This window comes from Tachypleus tridentatus, chromosome 2 (genome assembly GCF_004210375.1).
Source record: "Tachypleus tridentatus isolate NWPU-2018 chromosome 2, ASM421037v1, whole genome shotgun sequence".
Taxonomy (NCBI): domain Eukaryota; kingdom Metazoa; phylum Arthropoda; class Merostomata; order Xiphosura; family Limulidae; genus Tachypleus; species Tachypleus tridentatus.
This window is the reverse complement of record NC_134826.1, coordinates 78464837-78484752: the sequence shown is the minus strand read 5'-3', so window position 1 is coordinate 78484752 and position 19916 is coordinate 78464837. Positions and strand designations below refer to the sequence as shown.

The 19916-nt window shown below is 32.1% G+C and overlaps 1 protein-coding gene across 8 annotated transcripts in view; it reads left to right on the top strand.

Annotated features, from left to right (window-relative positions):
* The window catches only part of Rad9 (cell cycle checkpoint control protein Rad9), an 85879-nt gene that overhangs the window by 40753 nt on the left and 25210 nt on the right, over positions 1-19916 (top strand). For 7 of the 8 annotated variants that reach the window (XM_076488701.1, XM_076488699.1, XM_076488703.1 and 4 more), the window contains 2 exons: positions 11416-11532; positions 13139-13253. In XM_076488701.1, the coding sequence (XP_076344816.1) occupies positions 11416-11532; positions 13139-13253 (232 nt within the window). The remainder of the gene's footprint in view (positions 1-11415; positions 11533-13138; positions 13254-19916) is intronic. The other variant, XM_076488704.1, reaches the window with a different exon arrangement.

The window sequence follows — 19916 nt, the reverse complement described above, 5'->3', positions numbered from 1 at the left end:
AATGCCCTCACTGACCCCTCCTCCATCTACTCAGTATGGGATGGTTCTAATTATTAATGCCAGCAACTGGTAAGTATGTTTCAGGAGTAAACGTTCTTAAATTGAAAATGTATTTCCAGTAATACTTACCCTGCTGACACTCCTTATCTTCCTCCACATTAAGAGCTGGTGATAGTGACTGGAATAGTGTAAGTCTCAAAAAAGTGGTTACATTATTTGATAGAGGTGCTCATATAGAGTATCAATATAGAGGGCACACTGATATTGGTGGAGAGTATCACACAATAAAAAATTACCAAGGACACTTAAGTGGGGTATAAAAGACTGGAGCAAGTGAGTTCAATGCTTAGGTGGGTAAAGAAGTTGAGGATTTGCTATAAGTATCAGTGGAGGCAAGTATTACTGGAAATACATTTTCAATTACAGAAAATGTTAACTTTTAATTTGTACATCTGGCTTCACAGACTTGTCTGATCAAAGTATCATAAACATGGAAGGAAAGATAATGTTTAGTAAATCTTATTCTCTGACTTTATTTCAAATGCTACGTGGTCAAATGAACAAAATACTTCACAATGGGTTAACTGAACCTTTCACATCTTGGGCTTCTTCAGTTATAACTGATAAGAAAAATAATTATGATTTTAGGTTCTGTGTTGATTATTGAAAGTTTAATCAAATCTCCAAATATGAATGCTATCCCTTGTCTCTTATATGTAATATTTTTAATGCTTTGTCAAGGGCAACCTATATCAGTACATTATACTTATTCAGTTGATATTTGCAAAACACCTGTTAAGATGGCAGATCAACATAAAATTGCCTTTACAAAGGATAATGGACTTTATCAATTTATTTTTACCTTTTGATTAAAAAATGCACCTGCCACCTTCCAAATACTTATGGATAATGCTTTATGAGGAGTAACTGAATGTTCTGAGGCTTATGTCGGTGATATTATAGTATTTTCAACCACAATGAAACAACACTTGAAAGACCTTTATTGGTTTTCTACAAGCTATGTGCAACTTATCTTACTTTTAAAGTTTTCAAAAACAAAATTTGCCAATAAAAAGCATCATATTTAGGATTTAAACTCTGAATAATACACACAAATGTGGAAGCTGTTACAGATAGACCTCTTAGCTCCAAGAATATGCAAAGATTGAAGCACATTCTTGGGTATGTTTGCCTGGTCCAATCAGTTTATTACAAACTTTGCTACAATTGTGAAACTTTATATCAGTTATAAAGGAAGCATATCAAGTAGAAATGGAATCCCTAGTGTGAGGATGCATTCCAGAAATTAAAGCAGACTTTATGTCAATCCCCCCCTCTTGCAACTTCTGACAAAAGGTAAATATAATATTTTTCCATACTGAATATTTAAATGATGGATTAGGAGCAGTTCTCTGTCTGACAGGTGTCATAGCATATGACAGTAGAACACTGAACTCTAAGAAAAAAACTATACTACAATGTAATTGGAATGTCTAGCCATAGTCTGGGTTATAGAAAAATTTAGAAGGAACTTCAGAATTGGATGTTGGTGAGCTATATCACCAAAGCTTTTTACCATCATACAAGCACTAGAGAACTGTTGGCTACTGAACAATATAAAGGTGATGAATATAAGCATATATACTTTTATTTGAAAACAAATGTTACTAGATGATTCCACTATACTTGAAGCAACTGTAACTAAATTCAAATACTCTCTTGAATGAAAATATTTTTTGTTACACATAAAGGTTTGCTGTCAATGATTGATTGAGACCAGTTATTCCCAAACTATTGAAACTGGTGATTTCAATTCAACTGTATGATCATCCTATGGCTGGCCATCAAGACATCCAAAAAAACAATAGGTAGATTATCCAGACATGGTTATTGGTATGGTATGAGCAAGGACATTAAAAAACATATTGTTATGCTGTGTTTGTCAGATAATTAAATTTTATTAGAAGCAGCTAGCTTTATTTATGTAAGGCAGTAAATTATTGGAAGCTGGTGACTTAACAGTAGTCATCATGGACCTTATCCTAAGCATAATATGGGAAATAGTTATTTTTATTGGTTGTGACAGATTATTTTAGAAAATGATTTGAATTGTCTTCTCAAACATATAATTGCAAAAGTGATTGTTAAAAAATTAACTAATGAATACTTGTGTAAGTATGATATTCCAAAGACTTGTACCTGATTTTTGTCTCATTTGATCGATGAAACTTATAAAACAATGGAATTAAATAATATTTACAAGTTCATATCATCTTCAGAATAACATAATCCCTCTTAGATATTCTGCCTTATCTACAATGGTAAAAAAGTCATTATTCAAAAGATGAATAACCAGAGAACAAACAACTGAGTTCAATCTGTGTCAGTTGCTGTTTCCAGGGGTTGAGCATAATGGTTCACATACTGTGTAGATAGTCAGATAACATAGCAGAATGGTACACTATATAATAATAGTTATGATGGATAACAGTTCTATAAGTATAAAATTTTTTGTGCTTTATGTAAAATAGTTTATTCATTTATTACATTTATTTCATAAATGTCTGTGTGTTGCATACATATAAAATATTGCAAATTGACATAAAATTTATTTTAAAATATCCATTTTTGTTTGTTTTGCACTTTTAATGTAGTGATTTTGAATGTTCATGAGTCCAGCAAGTATTATATCAAAAAGTGTTTTGTTAGTTTTTACTGCATAATATTTGTATCAATTTATAAAATAATGTGCAATAAAGATCCAATTTTCTTATGGTTTTTCTGATGTAGAACTATGGATTTTTGAAATTTTGATTTAGGGTAGGGCTGTTTTGATCTGTAAAGATACTCAGCTTATGGAGTTTGGTTCGTCATTCAAAATTATGCTTTGAAATTTGGATCCTTTGATTCTCACTCAGAAAAGAAACCATTCCATGAATTTAAAATAACTACTAAAGAAATAAGAATAAATATCTTAACTAAATTATTGTGAGACCCTAGTCAATACCTAAAAATATAATTCACTGTGAATACAAATACTACATAAAATGTAACATGTTTCATTAATACAATTTTAAGTTGATTAAAAATTCTCAAATTTCTTTTTTGTTTATTTTGTTGCTTTCATCATAACTTTGGTCTATATCAAAATCCATGTCATATTTCTATTTCAACAGTTCACGTCACTGCCTTCATGATGACTTTCTCTTCTCACCTTAATACATTTACAGCTTTCCTGAATGCCTTGAGGCATTTTACCAACCATACTTATTGCACAGATTAGTTGAATCTGTCACTTAACAAACCCTAAGTTAATAATTTTTACACCCCACCAGTAAATCTTAAGTTGTTTAATATTTAGACCACTAGTTCAAAATATACTCCATTCACTGAAAAAAAATATATACCTTAATTCCCTGAGTTGGGTGAAGATAAACATAATTTTGTGACTGTTCCTGGTTATCTTTCTGGAACTGAAAATTATTAAACCCAAAATACACATACTGAGTTGTAAAGGAATCTCTGGTTATGTGACTTTTTTGTTCCATACTATATGCACTCTGTTTGTGTCTGTGTAAATTATTATTATAAGGAAAAGATGTTGTAAATGGGTCATTATTTGACCTTCCACCAAAATATCAACTCGTACATTGCATCTATCAGAAAGTCATTCATGGGCAGTCAGATCAGTGTAAAATCATGCTGTACACAGAAACAAAGTAATAATTAAAGAGAAATCATTATTAGGATGAGTCGTATCCACCAGCTACTACTATATTGAAAAAATAAACTCGGAATATTCTTCTCTCTCAATTTCATCTAACAATTAAAACTTATATTCATGAGTCTATGGGTCACATGCCAGCCAAAATTTATTTGGGACATGAGATATTCCTTCTTTGGAATCTGCTGTAGAATTTTCCAACAGCATCTTAAACTATAGATGAATAAACAGAACTATAATATGTCATAAGGAAGGTAATATAGAATGTTGAAATGGAAGTGACAGCAACAAACCAGCAACTGTAAGAGATGCCTAGATACATTTAAAATAGATGATTTAGTATAATTAAGGACACATCCTTTGTCTTCTGCAGTAAAGGAGTGGACATTTTGAAATTATGAATTGTGTTACTCCATTAGAGTATTAATTAATAGGTCCTAGATCAGGTGAAGTTATACTAACTATTATTTCAATGGTAAAGAAGTTAGTAATTGTCCTACCAGTTGCAGCAAAACAAGATTGTTGGCTACAGAAGACTTGAAAGTTATTCTCCCACTAGAAATAAGGTTTCTGCTGGTGTGCCCCTCTCATCCTTCAGTGGATCCTGTTGATGACTTGCCTCTTATCTTCTTCTCCATGGACTTTGCAACCACACTGCAAAGTTAATTATTGTAATTAGCTGATTTTGAAAGTTAAACTTTAGGTAAGCCAAATCAGAGCTGGAGGTGATATAAGATCTATCTGAAGACTCAAAGACATTAACTGCATTTTCTTGTATGGTATATTTACTTAAACTGTAAAGGTCATGTATGTTAGTGTAAAAAAGGAGTTGCAAGTAAAGATGCAAGAATTGGGATATTGTGTACAAAGTGGTTAATGTCATTGCTTCATTGTTCAGTGAAGGAAAAGATGTGAGATAGCGAACTTTTTTATGATTATGGTTGTGTTTAATGTTCATTTATTTATACAGGAAGTTGTTGCTTATATGTGTATAGTCATAATGAGTTCATTTTATGCTGTAAGCCAATAATGGTTATTTTTAAATTGGTGTGAAGTTTTTGTCTGGCTCTAGTATTGTTGGCAGGTTGATCTCCAGTATCACTTAGTGTTTTCTTTGCTTAATATGTTATAATTAAATTCTGTTTAGTTCTTATTTTTATATCTTAGTAAACTGTGTATCAATTATTTTTTAAAATTCATAATTAAAAGGTTAAAACATTCTTTTAAATGTACATCATATTTTGTATCAGTTCTCAAGGCTTAAGATATTACAGTAGGGAACATAATTTCACTGAAAACTTGTCCATCTATACTGAATATATTGTAATTATGTTTGAGGGCACTGTTGACTTGTCCTAAAATGGGTAACAAAAGCTAAAAGACATTAAAGAAAAATAAAACATTAAAAATTTACTATATGTGAAAAGGAAAAGACCTAAAATAACAAATCTAACCAAAAGATATTTTAAGATATTCTACAACAAATTAAAAGGTATGTGCAATTTTCTGTTTCTTAATTTTAACATTTTTATGCATTGTATGTTGATGATAATATTTATATAGTGATATGGTAGAAAATCTGAAAATAAATATAAATATTTACCCTAAAAACATTTGATATTCATTTAGGAAATTCCAGATGCTGTGCACATGAAGTATTAAAACTGCAAAATGAAGAAAATTATTTTTATGCTTAAAATGAAAATTATTTTGCATTCAAACTATTAAGATTTTGAGTGCAAATAACTACAATAGGTAAGTAACATATTTTCCAATATGGTACTTTTTTCCACATAACAAGATTAGCTGTTTTTGTTCAGTGCTGCACTCTATATGTGAACTTTGTCTTTAGATATACCACAAGTCTTCTGCTCCCCTATTGGAATCGAGTTGTTCCAATGTGTGTTTCATGTGAAACATCACATCTTGCCTCTCTGTCAATAGAAGCATAGTATACTCATGTGACTTCATGCTACTACCTAGAATTACATTTGGAAGAGTTAAAATATGGATTTTTAGTTACAGTAAATGATGTTTACAGTATCTATTTCCAGCCCTATTTCCTTACTCTTTTTATGATTTCTATATGCAAGTTTTTAAATTCATAATTTTTTATCTATCTTGTTTGCTGTTTTTTCTGTGCTCAATTATCGGCAAAGAATTACTTGATGTGGTAGCTAGCTGTTATGGTTTGTGTTAATTTACTGTAACTATTCAATTGCAGAAGTTCAAGGTCTAAAATGATAAGCTGTAGATTGTTATGGAAATTTGAGAATATAGTAAGCATTTGTAGTATCTGAAACTAAATTCTCTTATATGTAATGCATAGCATTGGATAAATATATGTCAAGACTAAGACACAACCCTGACTAAGCACGTATACAATTTTTCCAGTAGTAGAACAGACTTTTCAAGTAATGCATCTACGTCTGAAACATCATTTAAAAAATGTTTGTCCTTTAAGATAATTTTCCTATGAATGTGTGTAATAAAACTTAATGTTTTTTTTATTTCATTTCATACAAAATATAGAGATTAGCTTCCTAAATACATCAGCTTGTATAGTGTACAAAGCATTGAGTACTTGCATGTTACAGATATCTAATGTTAATTTGTTATTGGCTGGTAATTCCTGTTTCACTGTGTACGTAAACTTCTTAAAGGAACAACAGATATTTTTAAGAAAGCTAACTTTAAGGTGGTAATGATAACATTGTATACATTAGGATTATGATATTTTATTTTGTTTAGGTAAAATATAGAAGAAGCAAATCCACTTTTCAGTGCATGTACAACCTTCTTAGCACTATATATAGTATACTGCAAAAAGTTTAGTGCAGTACATGAAGCTGTTTATTTTTTGTAGGCTGGCAAGAGAATAATAATGAGAGGAAGAATTACAGATAGGTTGTTCTGAGTGAATTTCTTTTCTGTGTAAATCTAATGTGCTTGTTTTGTACATTTTTATATGCATACAATTTTAGCAGTCATTAGTAAAGGTTTAGAAATGTTGTTTGAACTGAATCTTTATTCTTTAAGGTGCTTTTTACCCAAATGTTCTGTTAGGGTTTTGTGCAATTTTTTGTGATCCCTGTTATGAACCAATGTTATGGTTTCAGACAACCAAAGGGAAGAGTACATTTCAAACTATGCAAATCTTCACAGTCACAACTGGCTTGAAGAGGGAACTTCTTATTTCATTGGAAATTTTGAAGTCAGTTGACTAAGTTGTTGCTCTGATTCACATATAGCTTAGTTAAAAAGCCAGATATGTGTGCCAGTGCAGTAGTTTGATACATTTTCAGTTTTTTAAAAGCATCTTTGAAATATACAAAACTCTTCTTTGCCTTCCACTTGAGAGAATAAATAAAACTTAGTAAATATGACACAAGAGTACAAATGCATTTCATAACATCTTATTTACTGTTATTTATGTCTGAAACATACAGAAACATCATGATGTGTTTGTTATTTGATATTTTTTTACATGGTTTTCAAAATACGTTTTTTTTATTGATAAATACACCAAGTTTCTGTGGTTCAGTAGGACAAATTATGCTTTTTGAATTTATAATGGAAGATTTCTTGTTGTTATCATCTATTGTGGATTTGCATGCAAATTATTGCAGGTTGGAAATTACTTCAAAGTTATCTACATTTTTATGGGTAGGAGAAAATTTGAGACCTTCACTGAGAAGTTTATGTTGAGTTTCAGTTAATATTTTAGAGGAAAGGTTGATGATGGTGGAAGCTTTGTTGGGTTTGGATCCATCATTTTTGGAAGTAACTGAATTAGAGAAGTAGGGAGTATAATTTATTATGGTAGATAGATCAGTGTAGGTATTTTTATTGTTACTATTACTAATCAATGGTTCATGGGTAGTATCAATGTGGGTTTGGTTAACGTTAGTGTTTTTTTGGAAATGAACATGAAGGTTTTGGTGTGAAAATCCTTTATCCTTTTACAAAACAGAGGGAACATCATGTTGTGTTTGTTTATTGTTGTTTTTCATGTGGTTTTCAAAAGACTGTTTTGTTAATAAATACATCAAGTTTTTGTGGTTTAATAGGACAAATTATGCTCTTGGAATTTATAGTAGGAAGTTTCTTGTCATTATTGTCTATTGTGAACTTGCAAAAGCATTATGTGAGCTTCATAAATGTAATTTAGGTAATGGAGAATTTTCTTCCATTGTGAACAAAATGTCTCATTGGTTCCTGTGGTAACTAGTAGATTCAGATTAATATATTTAGGTATAGTTTAATTCTGTAAATGCTGTTCTAACATCTTTGTATGTATCAGTATTTTTCATTTAATTGTAAGTAGTTTGAAAGTTTTGTTAGGGTTTAGATCAGAATGCACTTGAGGAATTGTGGTGGAGGGAGTGTTTAGTTTGAGATGAGGGACAGATTTTGCTTTGGGTTTAGGACAAGGAAAAGATTCAAAGTCATTTAGGTTAGGAATTGGTGGAAGGTTGCTAGGAATGTATTGTATATTGGGGGAAGAATTTGTTTAAAAAATGCAGAAGAATCTTTTCGTGGAAGAAGCAAAGAACCAGAAGCTATGAAGTTTGAAGGTTATGAGGATTAAAGCTTACTAGAAGGGTATTAGGGATAAAAGTGGAAGCTTTAACTTCTCCATAAGTATGGCATTTAGGAGAAGGGTCACATTTAATTCCAGTTAAAGAAGTGGTAGAAATGGGAATTGGAAATACAGTAGAAGTGTGACAAATACAGGTACGCTCTTTGGATTAGGAAGTTTTTAATGAGACTGGTTTTATGGAAATGATGTGAGGAAATAGAAGATATTGAAGTAGATTTAGAACAGAGGTGAGTTTAGGCTAGAATATATATCATTTGTTTGTTAATGAGGGAGACTATAGTTAATAATAATGAAGTGTAAATTGTAGAATATAAAAACTGTTCTACTGAATAAAAGTGCAAACTGTTCTTTGCTAAGACATATATTTTGTTTTCATGTTTACTGTTGATATTGTAAAGGGAAGATAAGTACGGGTTACATAGACAGTGCTCATGTGTAAAAACATTAAATTTGTCAGTTTTCTGATTTAAAGAACCTGTAGTATGCATTTTTTGTACTAAAAGCCAATCAGTATGTCTGTTGACATCACAGTAAATAACACACTATAAACAAACATGAAGGTCAGTACAGTGAGTCAAAGTATGCACTATAAAAGTTATTAAAGTGTTAAAACAGTCATGTGTTTTGTTTTTATATCATTTAAGACATGGTATTTAGCACAAAGCTAAATACACATTATGCAAGTGACAAACAAGCAAGAACATTATCTTATATTGCTCAGGATAAAAAGGAAAAAAACCTTAGAAATAAAATGAGAAAATGTGGATTTTTTTTGGGTTTATTAATGATTATTTTATTGACACAATTGTGATTCAGGAATAGACTGTTCGTGTTAGGATCCTTAGTGAAAATTTTAATTAACTCATTTCACTGAGCAGTTAAACATATGGAAAGAAAAACTTTGTGAGGGGATTAAAAGTATCTTGATGAAGGCTTTAAAAATTAGTGGTAACTGTAAAATTTAGAAACTGTCTCACAGATGCAACAACTAATAGTGCCCCTGTAATGTTAGGAAATGAAAGTGGCTGTGTAGCTTTATTCGTACAGGATAATTTATAGGCATGTTATTGACTTCCACTGTGCCAATCATCATCTTTAACTTGCTATCAAGCATATAGCCAAGCAAGTAAGGTACATGGAAAAGGTTGATACAACATTACAGAACATGTACAGATTTTACCAGTATTTACCTTTTAATTAGGAAACACTACACATAAGTGGAAATTCTACATATGTCATGGTCCAGAGGTCAGGTTTCTTACAGAGAAAGAGTCATGATTGTATTAAATAAAAACTGTAGAGATGTCAGTAATAGACACAGGTGAAAAAGCTAGTAAGACAAAATGTTTGCCAATAACTCTTAAATCAATGAAACCTTTGTGAGGTTTTTCATAGCTCATAGATTTTAGTCTCTAGCTACAGTACAGACCTTGATTACATTTAAGTGGACATATGAAAATTCTGATTTGGAAAATGAAATATCTGAGCTGATGAAAGAGAACTATACTGATGAGAAAGCTCCTGTTCTGCAAACTGTGTCCCTGAAAGAGATGTGCATTGTCCTGGTGTTCAGTCTGTACATAAAAATAGCACAGTCTTAGTGAATAAACTGCTGGAGTAAATCAACAGAAAGTTCCAAAATTTAACTCAAGACTGGGTCATTAGTAATTTCATTGTGTTTGATCCCCTGCTGTGGGCAAGAAAAAGAGGACCCACCTAACTATGGTGTGCCAACAGTGAAAGCTGTGACTGATAATTTCTTATAAAGAACAGTTTCAACCCACATAACACTAAACAGGAATGGACTGTTCTTGTACAGAGTAGAAAGATGAGTGTTATTTCTCATGTTTCTGACTTTGAGCATACAAGCTATAAGAAGAGGATAGAAAGCAGGACAAGTAGTACAGTTACATCTTGGGTCTGATGAAGATAGTACAGGTGTTGACAGTATCCTCAGCTGAGACAGAGAGAGCATTTAACCTGATGGCCAGGATAAAAACTGATTGACATTCACATTTTCATCCAATATCACTCAGTTATCTTATGACTATAAGGCTAAGTAACAAAACCTTGTCCTTATTTGATCCCCTTTCAGCCATTTCCTTCTTGTGGCTACAGGCAAGAAAGAAAAGTCGGAGATCGGTGGAAGCCTATGGACCTATAAAAATGAGAAGTCAGCAGAGATGTCAGGTGAAGCAACAAATTAACTTATTGGCTGAGGCAGAGGAGATGTCAGATGTGGGCATAGAAATATAAAGGCATTTTTGGATCCCTAATGAGTTTTGCCAGATTTGCATTGAGGAAGTTAATAGTCGATTTTCTGTTTCTGAAATCTCATTTTCTTTTTCTATGTAATTCTTGCACATACATTGAAGTATTCAGGCATGTAAGAAAAGCAAATAAATTTATACAATGAAACGTTTTTTTGACCGATTTTATTGCACAAGTACAAAGTAATAGCACAAATAATTACTATATAATAAGAAATAAAGAGATAACCACAAGAATAAGTATTTTTAATGTCACACCATATAAAATTGCCTGGGATGGCCATAACTGGGCTATTTGAGGTTGTCCTGCAGAACAGCAAACAAATTCAGAACATTTCTGTCCATGTAATGTATGAGAAATTTTGGTTTAATCACAAGCTAAGGAAAAAAGTGATTACAACAAATTTTTGTAATATTTAATTATTATACTTAGCTAATTAATTTTTCATAAATTGTATATGGTCCCTAAAACTGAATACATGTTGATAGGATAGTAAAGAATTATATATTGGTCTTTTCCAACAGTAAGAAATGTCCATGTTTCTTTGTGACATTAATTTATGTGCTCAAAAGAAGACTAAATTTTCTTGGTATTATTATGATATAATAATTTATTGTGTTACTTCAACAGATTTTAAATGTAAATTATTAAAATAATAAATCTGACGAAACACCTTGTAAAACATTTTTCTGTTTTTCCCAGTGAAATCCTACATTGATCTGTATAACACAATATGTTTTTTATTGGTTTTTCATTGTTTCTGGGTTTCTGAAGTAATAAATTTTTAATGTACTTATTGAAGAAAATATCTTTTTAGCTCTTTCTTCAGACAGTTAACTCTGCTAGATCAGCATATGCCTGTTTTTGTCTCAGTCCTCATTTCTTTGCTATCTATGAAGAAGGATGTGGCATCAAGTGGAAAGTGGCAATGAAAGTATGTTACTATTTTGACAAATATTGATAATTTGGCAAAGTTATATAACACAATAAAAATTACTCAAATTGACACTTTTTTTATTTTACATATTTGTTTCTGTGCTGTAAACAAATTTCTTATGTTGATGGTATAAGGTGTGATCAAAAAGTTCTAAGACTTCACTTTTATTCCAGAGAATAATGTACAAACATCAGTATGCCATCCCCCTTCAAAAGTAATCCTCCCAGCTGATACACACTTGTTCCAATGTTTCTGCCACTTTCGGAATAATGCTGGAAGTCTTCAGCTGTTATGCAACTTAATTCTGCTTTCATATTATTATGTATGGTTGGAATATCATCAAATTTTTTTCTTTTCAAGTTAGTTTTGATTTTTGGCAGCATAAAAAATCACATGGGGCAAGTTTGGGAGAATACAAGGGGTGTTGTATCACAGGAATCTTTTTTCTGCCAAAAATTCTTGAACAGTCATGGGAGTGTGTGAAAGCACATTGTCATCATGAAGACGTACGTGGAGTTTTTTAGTTAAAATCTCCTGACATGATCCAAAAGATATGTCCAATTCATCAGCAATTTTGTGGATAGTTAATCGTTGCTCACTTCAAATTTTTTTTCTTTCACCTTAGTGACTGTGTTGTCATTGAACAATGTTGATGGTCGCCCAGAATGTGGGTCATCTTTGACCAATTCCCAGTCATCTTGAAAGTGTTTTATCCACTGATAAATGACAGCCTTACATAAGTAGCCATCACCAAAGGCAGTTCTAAACATTTTGAGGATTTCTGTTCCTTCTTTACCATTTTTCACACAAAACTTGATGTAAACATGTTGCTTTTCTTTTCTGTCCATTTTTATTATGACAGGGGCAAGAGATATGTTTATCTTTGAACATGTTTTATGGAACATGGGTATAAGGTCTAGAGAAATGGCTTGTTCGTGGGGTAGATCACTATTTGTACTTTTTACACACTTCAGTGAAGCTCACTGCCTCTGTACTGGCACCTTTAACAGAAGAAGTCTTAGAGCTTTTTGATCAGACCTCATATTTGGGGTAGCTATATGTGTAATATGTAATCTCATGTTGGGTATTTTTTAAGTTGTAAATTTACAAATAAATAAGTTATACTATTGTTCATTGTGTTTTGTTTTTTTGTACAGTGAATGTTGTTAACGAATGTGAGATATTTAGGGATAATTGATATAATTAAATTGCTGTTATTAAGTCATATCTTAATACTGTTAGCAATGTTGTCAAAACTTTAAAAATTTCAGTGTTCTCTGTTATTGAAATAAACCAACAAACTTACTCCAACATATCTTCAGTGCTCCTATGTAGGAAAAAAACAGTACAGAATTAGTAATGGTATAATGTGAAACTAAATACATTTTTTGTCATCTGTAGTAATAATATCAAATTTTACAAAATTTACAGGTATAAATAAAAAATGTAAGTATTTACACTTATCAAGTATTCTTTATACTTATGTCACACCAACTCACTTTGGAAAAAGTTTTAAAGTGCATTAATAATGTAAAAATATGAACTATAGTGTTTGCCTATAATATATTTCAATTTAAATATTGTTGCTGGTTTCAATTTGTAGTCCTGTATGATGGCATTTAAGTCTCTCACTAGTCTGGAGAAAAATGTTGACAAATGTTGTTTGGAACTTGGAACTAATGAGGACAAATTAATTGTGCAACTTCATCAAAAACATGGTATGAATAAAATCCAACCATTCTTTTAATGATTATATGTTTGCAAAAAATGAACTGCAAGTTAACTTACACTAATATAATTTTCAGATTTGGATATTTTTTTTATTTAGTGAAAATTAACTTCAAGTATTTCGTTGTTGATTATACTTTTGTATGTTGCATTTCTAATTTTAGGTGTATAGTGTTTATTTTAAAAAAAATTGACTTATTTATTGTAGCTTTTCTTTATGAATTCATTGCAATGTTACCTCTAAAGCTTAGGTTTTGAAAGATTTATGTTCCAGTTGTCCTGAAAATACAAAAGAAGTTGTCTGACTCTGACTGAACAAGTGTGTGATCCTTGAAAATATGTTGTGACTTCTAGATCTTGGTGATAACTTGTTTAACTAATATACAATTTCAGGAGCAAAGGTGAATCTGTTTAATTAACATCTGATTCAAAAGCATCTTGTGTATCCACAAACTTTCCTTAGTGTGTAGTATTTCTCTACTATCCATACTCCCCAAGATATTGAAATGTTCAGAAGTGATATTTATGTCACAGTCTTGTAAACAGTAATGAAGGATGAAAACTGATTGTATGCTGACTTGCACATGATATTTAATAAGTGAGCTCAGGCAACGTACAGTATAGCCCACATAGCCAATGTTATACCTTGTACATGAAACTTTATATAAAGAGATGCATTATTGGAATCATGTGTTTGTATTTCAAATTATTACTTAAATAAAACATTGGTTTGAAGACAGTTCTAAACTTAATATGCTGGTAAATTTTGTTATTCAAAATAGATTTATTTTTTTTTCTTTAATTTTACAGAATGATTATCAGTGAATAGCAAAATGCAATAAACTATTTTTTTATTTTCAACCTGTTTACTAATTTTTGGAGTGTACAGATATTTTAAATAACTCTTGATGACATTATCAGTTAATTTTACAGGAAAACTATTTTTTCTGTAAAATAACCTTTATGTTTAGTATTTCTTTATGGAAAGAGGAAAAAGAACTAAGTGTGTTGCAAGTCCAATGAATTAAATTATGGATCAGGTTCTTCATAAATCCAAAAGGTAAAAGCTATCAAAATGAAAACATTGTCGTGTAAAAGTTTGCTTATGATAGCTTTTAGTGTTAAAATGTCTACCTAAATAAACAATCTTGGTACCTAAGAAGGGTGATCTGTTAACTGTTTGTTCTTCAGCTGTAAATCTAATATTATGTTGATTGTTCAGATAATATTGAAATCTTTGATTATCAAGTTAATTTATGAAAACTACAAAAGTATCATCAACATATCTTCTGTAGTATGATGGTTTCAACTTTTCCAGACAACTTTTTAACCACTTTTTTTTGTAATAACTTAAAAATAAATTAGCCAAATATGGTGCAACACTTGAATCCATAGAGATCTAATTAAGTTGTTTGTAACAACAACCACAAAAAAAGTTGACTCTTTAGTGAACATTCTAATAATTTTATAAATGCATGTCTTATTTTTCTAATAACATCACAATTTTGAAAAATTAAATTACTACTTATGTCAGATACTTCATTTAATGGTAAATTTGTATATGAGGAATCAATATTAAGACTTGAAATAGAGACAGGTTTGTTTAAAAATGAGTTTTGATGCATCTTTGAAAAATTCAAAACTATTTTTTGCTGTAATTTTGTCAGTTACATTAGATTCGCAAAAACATACTAACATGTAAGTAAAGGTATCTATACTTGACACAACTAGTTTAATGGGACAATATAGTTTGTGTGTTTTAGCTAACCCTTAAAATATTCCATAATTAGAACCAACTAGTCTATTTTATTTTTTAACAAGTAATTCTGTGGACTTCTTTTTATTACTGTAGGATCTGATTCTAATCTCTTAAGTTTAATGTTATCATTTAATATAGTTAAAACTTTACTTTATCTATATAATCATTTTTATTCAGAATTACTACACCATTTCCTTTAACTGGTTTAAGAATTACTAAATTATCAAGTGAGCTAAGATGTTTTTAAACCAAAAATTTTGTTTCAGGTAAGTAATTTTGAACTTTCTTCAGGTCAAAACTATAGTATCATGAAAATGATATGTTTAAAGTTTCAGTAGCAGTGTTATTACATGAAACATTTTCTTCACCCACTGTTATGCATTTTAATTGCTGTTGTAACTGTTAAAAACTAGAAAAACATTATACATAATCCAGTTTTTTAGGAAAAATTTAAAACTTTAAACTTCATGATAACTTTTCTGGAGCTTGAGTTTCCCTCAGTATGGATGCCTTTACATAATGAGAGGACCTCCCAGAGAAGATTTTCTTTTTAGTTTATCTCGTTTGTGATCTAAACATCCACCCACATATTTGTTGTGCATGGCAACACACAAAAGGAAGGAAAGGATCCAATCTCAACACAACACTTTGGTCTTAAATTCTTCTGAACTGTTGGTTTTGGGGTGCTGCCTCCAGAGTCATTCAGCTAGTCCTGTTTGGCTAGGGTCCACCTAGTACCAGTGTTGGACATTCTAATCAGGTGTTGTGAACATTCTGTCTGATGCTGGTGTTTAGGTATAGTGCTCACAAAACCCTGCACTGTCCTTGTTTGGCATTTTAGTGAGTCCTCTTAGAGGACTCCATGGTGGGTGGATACTTTAGGCACTGAATCTTTCTTCTTTCATTATGATACCCCAAAATCTGAATAAAATAATAAAAAGCATAGCATTAATAAATGATCACATCTTGAAGACTTAACAGAAGTCTGCACCTGTACCTCATGTTTTTATACTACATTCTTTACAAACAAGCCCTTAGGGCAAATGTCTCACAATTTTAATTCAGATGGGATTAGAGGGGCTTGCTAGCTCTCCTAAGTCTGTTAGGAAGCTATGTTCTTGGGATATCTTGGTGGAAACATCTACCCCAAAACACAGTGTACTCTTGAATTTGAAGGTCAGAGGGGATATACCCATTGAGGTTACTCCTTATGCTACTTTGAATTCCTAATGAGGAATTATTATTGAAAAGGATTTGAAGAACGTTCCTGTATCAGAGATCCTTGCTGGTTTCTTTACTCAAGGAGTTTCTGCAGTGAGATGTATATCCTCCCATAAGGAAGGAATTATGCTACCAAATAGTGTTACAATTTGGATGTTTAGGTCACTGCTGTCACAGCAGGTTATCTGAACTGTAAGGTATGGCCATATATTCCCAACCCTCTCAGATATTTCCAGTGTCAGTGGTTTGGTCGCTTGAAAGCATAATGTCATGGTTTTAGATGTTTGTTCATTGCAGTGGCAAAGATAATGATTACTTCAAGTGTGAACTAGACTCTCACTGTGTTAATTGTAGTGGCTCTTACCCATCTTTCTTTTGTTCTTGCCCAAGGTGGGTGGAGTAAAAAGAGGTACATCAATTCAAAATGATTAACAACATTTCTTATTCAGAGGTTTGGAAGTTATTGTCCCCAACTCTATCCCAGACATTCCACTACCATAGTTGGAGTGCAGAAAAACATTTTTGTGCCTCTCACCAAGTTGTTACCAAACTATGTGAGGGTATCTTGCCATCTGTGGACAAGTGAGTTGGCAAGTCAACATCTACTCCTGTCTCTGTTCCCACCATTCCTTCCAGTGCCTGCCTGGGTTCACCTTCCTTGGCCCCAGTATGTAGAACGATTACTTGTTTACACCCTCAGTAGCTGGAATCTACATCTACTGAGAGAGAACTAACCACTCAACCCAGGACAGAATCCATGGAGATTAACTAAACTTCTTCTAATAAAGAAAAATGGTGTGGTCTAAAACAGGAGGGGTTTCCACCCAGTTATTCTCCACCTAAATAAAAATATAAAAATGTCCACTTTGATACAGTGAAACTTGATTTCTATTCTCATCTGGATGACATTAATGCCTTGATTGATTCCTATCATCCTGTGAGTTTCCCTTCCAGAAAACATTTCTGAAACCTGTTAATACAGTCACCTTAGTTTTTTTTGTACTGGAATGACAGGTTGTGTGATGGATGAGTGCATGGAGGGGTGACCACTCTGTTTTTGTTACTCAATACACTTTTGGAGGCAGTTGACATCTGTGTTTCCTTGGGTTGTATCATTACTATTTATTCTCTTTACATGTCTCCTAGAGAGACTTATGATCAGTTTGATTTTGATGCTGTCATTGAACAGTTGCCATCTCACTTTCTAATCCTGGGAGAATTTAATGGACTCGGCTCCTTCTGAGGTGGTGCTGATATTAATGGGAGAACCCATTGTATAGAGGGTGTGGTCTTGTAATGCAATCTTTCTTTCTTCAGCACTGGTTGTTGTACTTATGTTTATGTAGCTAGTCAGCCTTTTACTGCCATTGATCTTTCTGTCTGCTCCCCTGCTGGACTCCACTCATCAGCAGGAACTTCCACTCTGCACTGGGGCTTTCTGCACTTCCCCAGTTCAGAGCTTATACATAATCTTATGAACCTTCTTTGCACCTATGCTGTTTGAAACCGTCTTTACTATATGCTTTGAAACTTCATTCCTTACCAAAGCATCTCACCTGGGGTTGTGTTTTCCTTCCTCGGTGGGCCATACTTTTTTCAGAACATTGCTCTTTTTTGGCTTTCATATCCAAGTGCAGTTGGATGAATTGGGTCTCTCCTTGGATAATATTGCTGTATCCACTGGTCAGTCTATCCCACCATGGCTTCTTACAGTCCCCAAATGTGACCTATCTTTAAGTCATCTGAGAAAAACAGACATTCCTGATTGGAAATACTATCTGTTATTTGCTGAATATCTTTCGAACCATCCTTTTATTCCTATTTATACAGATGGTTCAAAATTAGGTGACAGAATCCCCTCTACAGCTTCTGTGTTCACTGCTAAACTGTATGCCATTTCTCTTGCCCTGGATCACCAAGAAGCTAAGCAGTACTCAAACTGCACAATTTATACTGACTCACTTAATTCTCTACTGGCCCTGGAATTGCTTCATGTTAGTTCACACCCTGTTCTCACTGATATTGAAAACTGATTGGCCCATTTCACTTTAACATCTTCTTCTATCTAGTTTTTCTGGATACTGGGCCATGCTGATATTTGCAGGAATGAGCTTGCTGACTCTGCAGATAAATCTATTTGCTATGACACTATCACTACTGTACCTGTTCCATACATGGACTATGGTCCTGTATTCAAGGCTCGACTCTGTGCCAGTTGGCAGTCCACTTGGAGTGAGAAGTGTGAAAACAAGCTTTTTCAAATAAAACCCTATATTGGATTTTGGACGTCTTGCTTCTGTAAGGACCAGAAAGAGGAAGTTGTTCTACCTAAACTACACATTGGTTACTGTTTATTTACTCATCATTTTCTTTTATCTAGGAATGATGCACCAATGTGTTGTCTGTGTAATACTCAGGTCACAGTAAGCCACATTTTACTGTCTTTCCGTCATTATGACTCTCAACGACGGCATCATTTTAAACATGTTCTGTCCCAAGGTTTATCCATAACGTTAGTGTTATTGGTGATGGTGACACTGTCCGCCTTGGAAATGTTTTTAATTTTTTAATGGCCATTAATCTTTTTAATGCTATTTAAGTTTTTTAATTTATACATTAGACATTTTTAATGTGATTCCCTTTTAAAAATCAAAGTACATCTAGTTCAAGTTGAAATTAGAATATGGCCGTAACATCAAATAACTCAAAACTAGGACTGGAAAGGCCTACTTCAGGTGACTAACACTGCTGATTGAACTACTCGTTAGTCATCCTGGTGAGTTATTAAAATTTTGCCACAATTCTTTTAAAACTTTTATTATTTTACTTTTTGAAAATGGACATAATGTCAAATAACTCTGAACCAGGACTGAAAAGGCCAACTTCAGATGACTGACAGTGGTTTTTGAACTTACCTGTTAGTCTTTCTGGCGAGTTATGATAATTACAATTATGCTACAGAAAGTCCTTTACAACTTGTGTTACTGTATTTTTTCTCTTACTGCTGTAGACTAGATGTAAACATTGGTTTAATGCTGTTTATGTTTTTTTAACTTTAATTTACTTTTATGAATTTTACTAAATTTACTTTAATTTTAACTTTTCACCAGATGTTTGGCATGGATAGCCTAGCTGCTTTGCGCCATAAAACACCAAACTAACCAGCCTTTGACTTTTCACCTTTTTAAGTTTTAAATAATTTTTATATTATTTTTTAAAAAGTTCTTTAGTGTGATTTAGGAAAACAAAGTTTTATTTACACACAGTTTAGAGAAGTTTCATCTTTAAGCAATTCACTTGTTTTTTTATATATAAATTTTATTTTTCTTCTCATCTCAAAGAACTTCTTTAGTTTTGCTGAGCATTTCTCAGTACATGAGAGTTTATTATTGATTTCTTGGTTTTTAAGGGTTGTCTTCTCTCTTTTTTGCTTTGTTTTAATAAAAGCTTTGGTTGCTATCTTTGTCATATGAAGTGGTTTATCATTCACTTTAAAATAACTCTTTGAAATCAGCTATAATTAAAGTTTAAGTATGATTGGATGGAGCAAGAATTAGACCTTTCATTCAACAGTAAGGTCAATATAGTTTTTGGAGCATTAGCTTATGTCTGTGTGGGAAAATTTATAGTCCAAATCAAAGTGTTTATGTGTTCAATTGTACATATTTTAAAG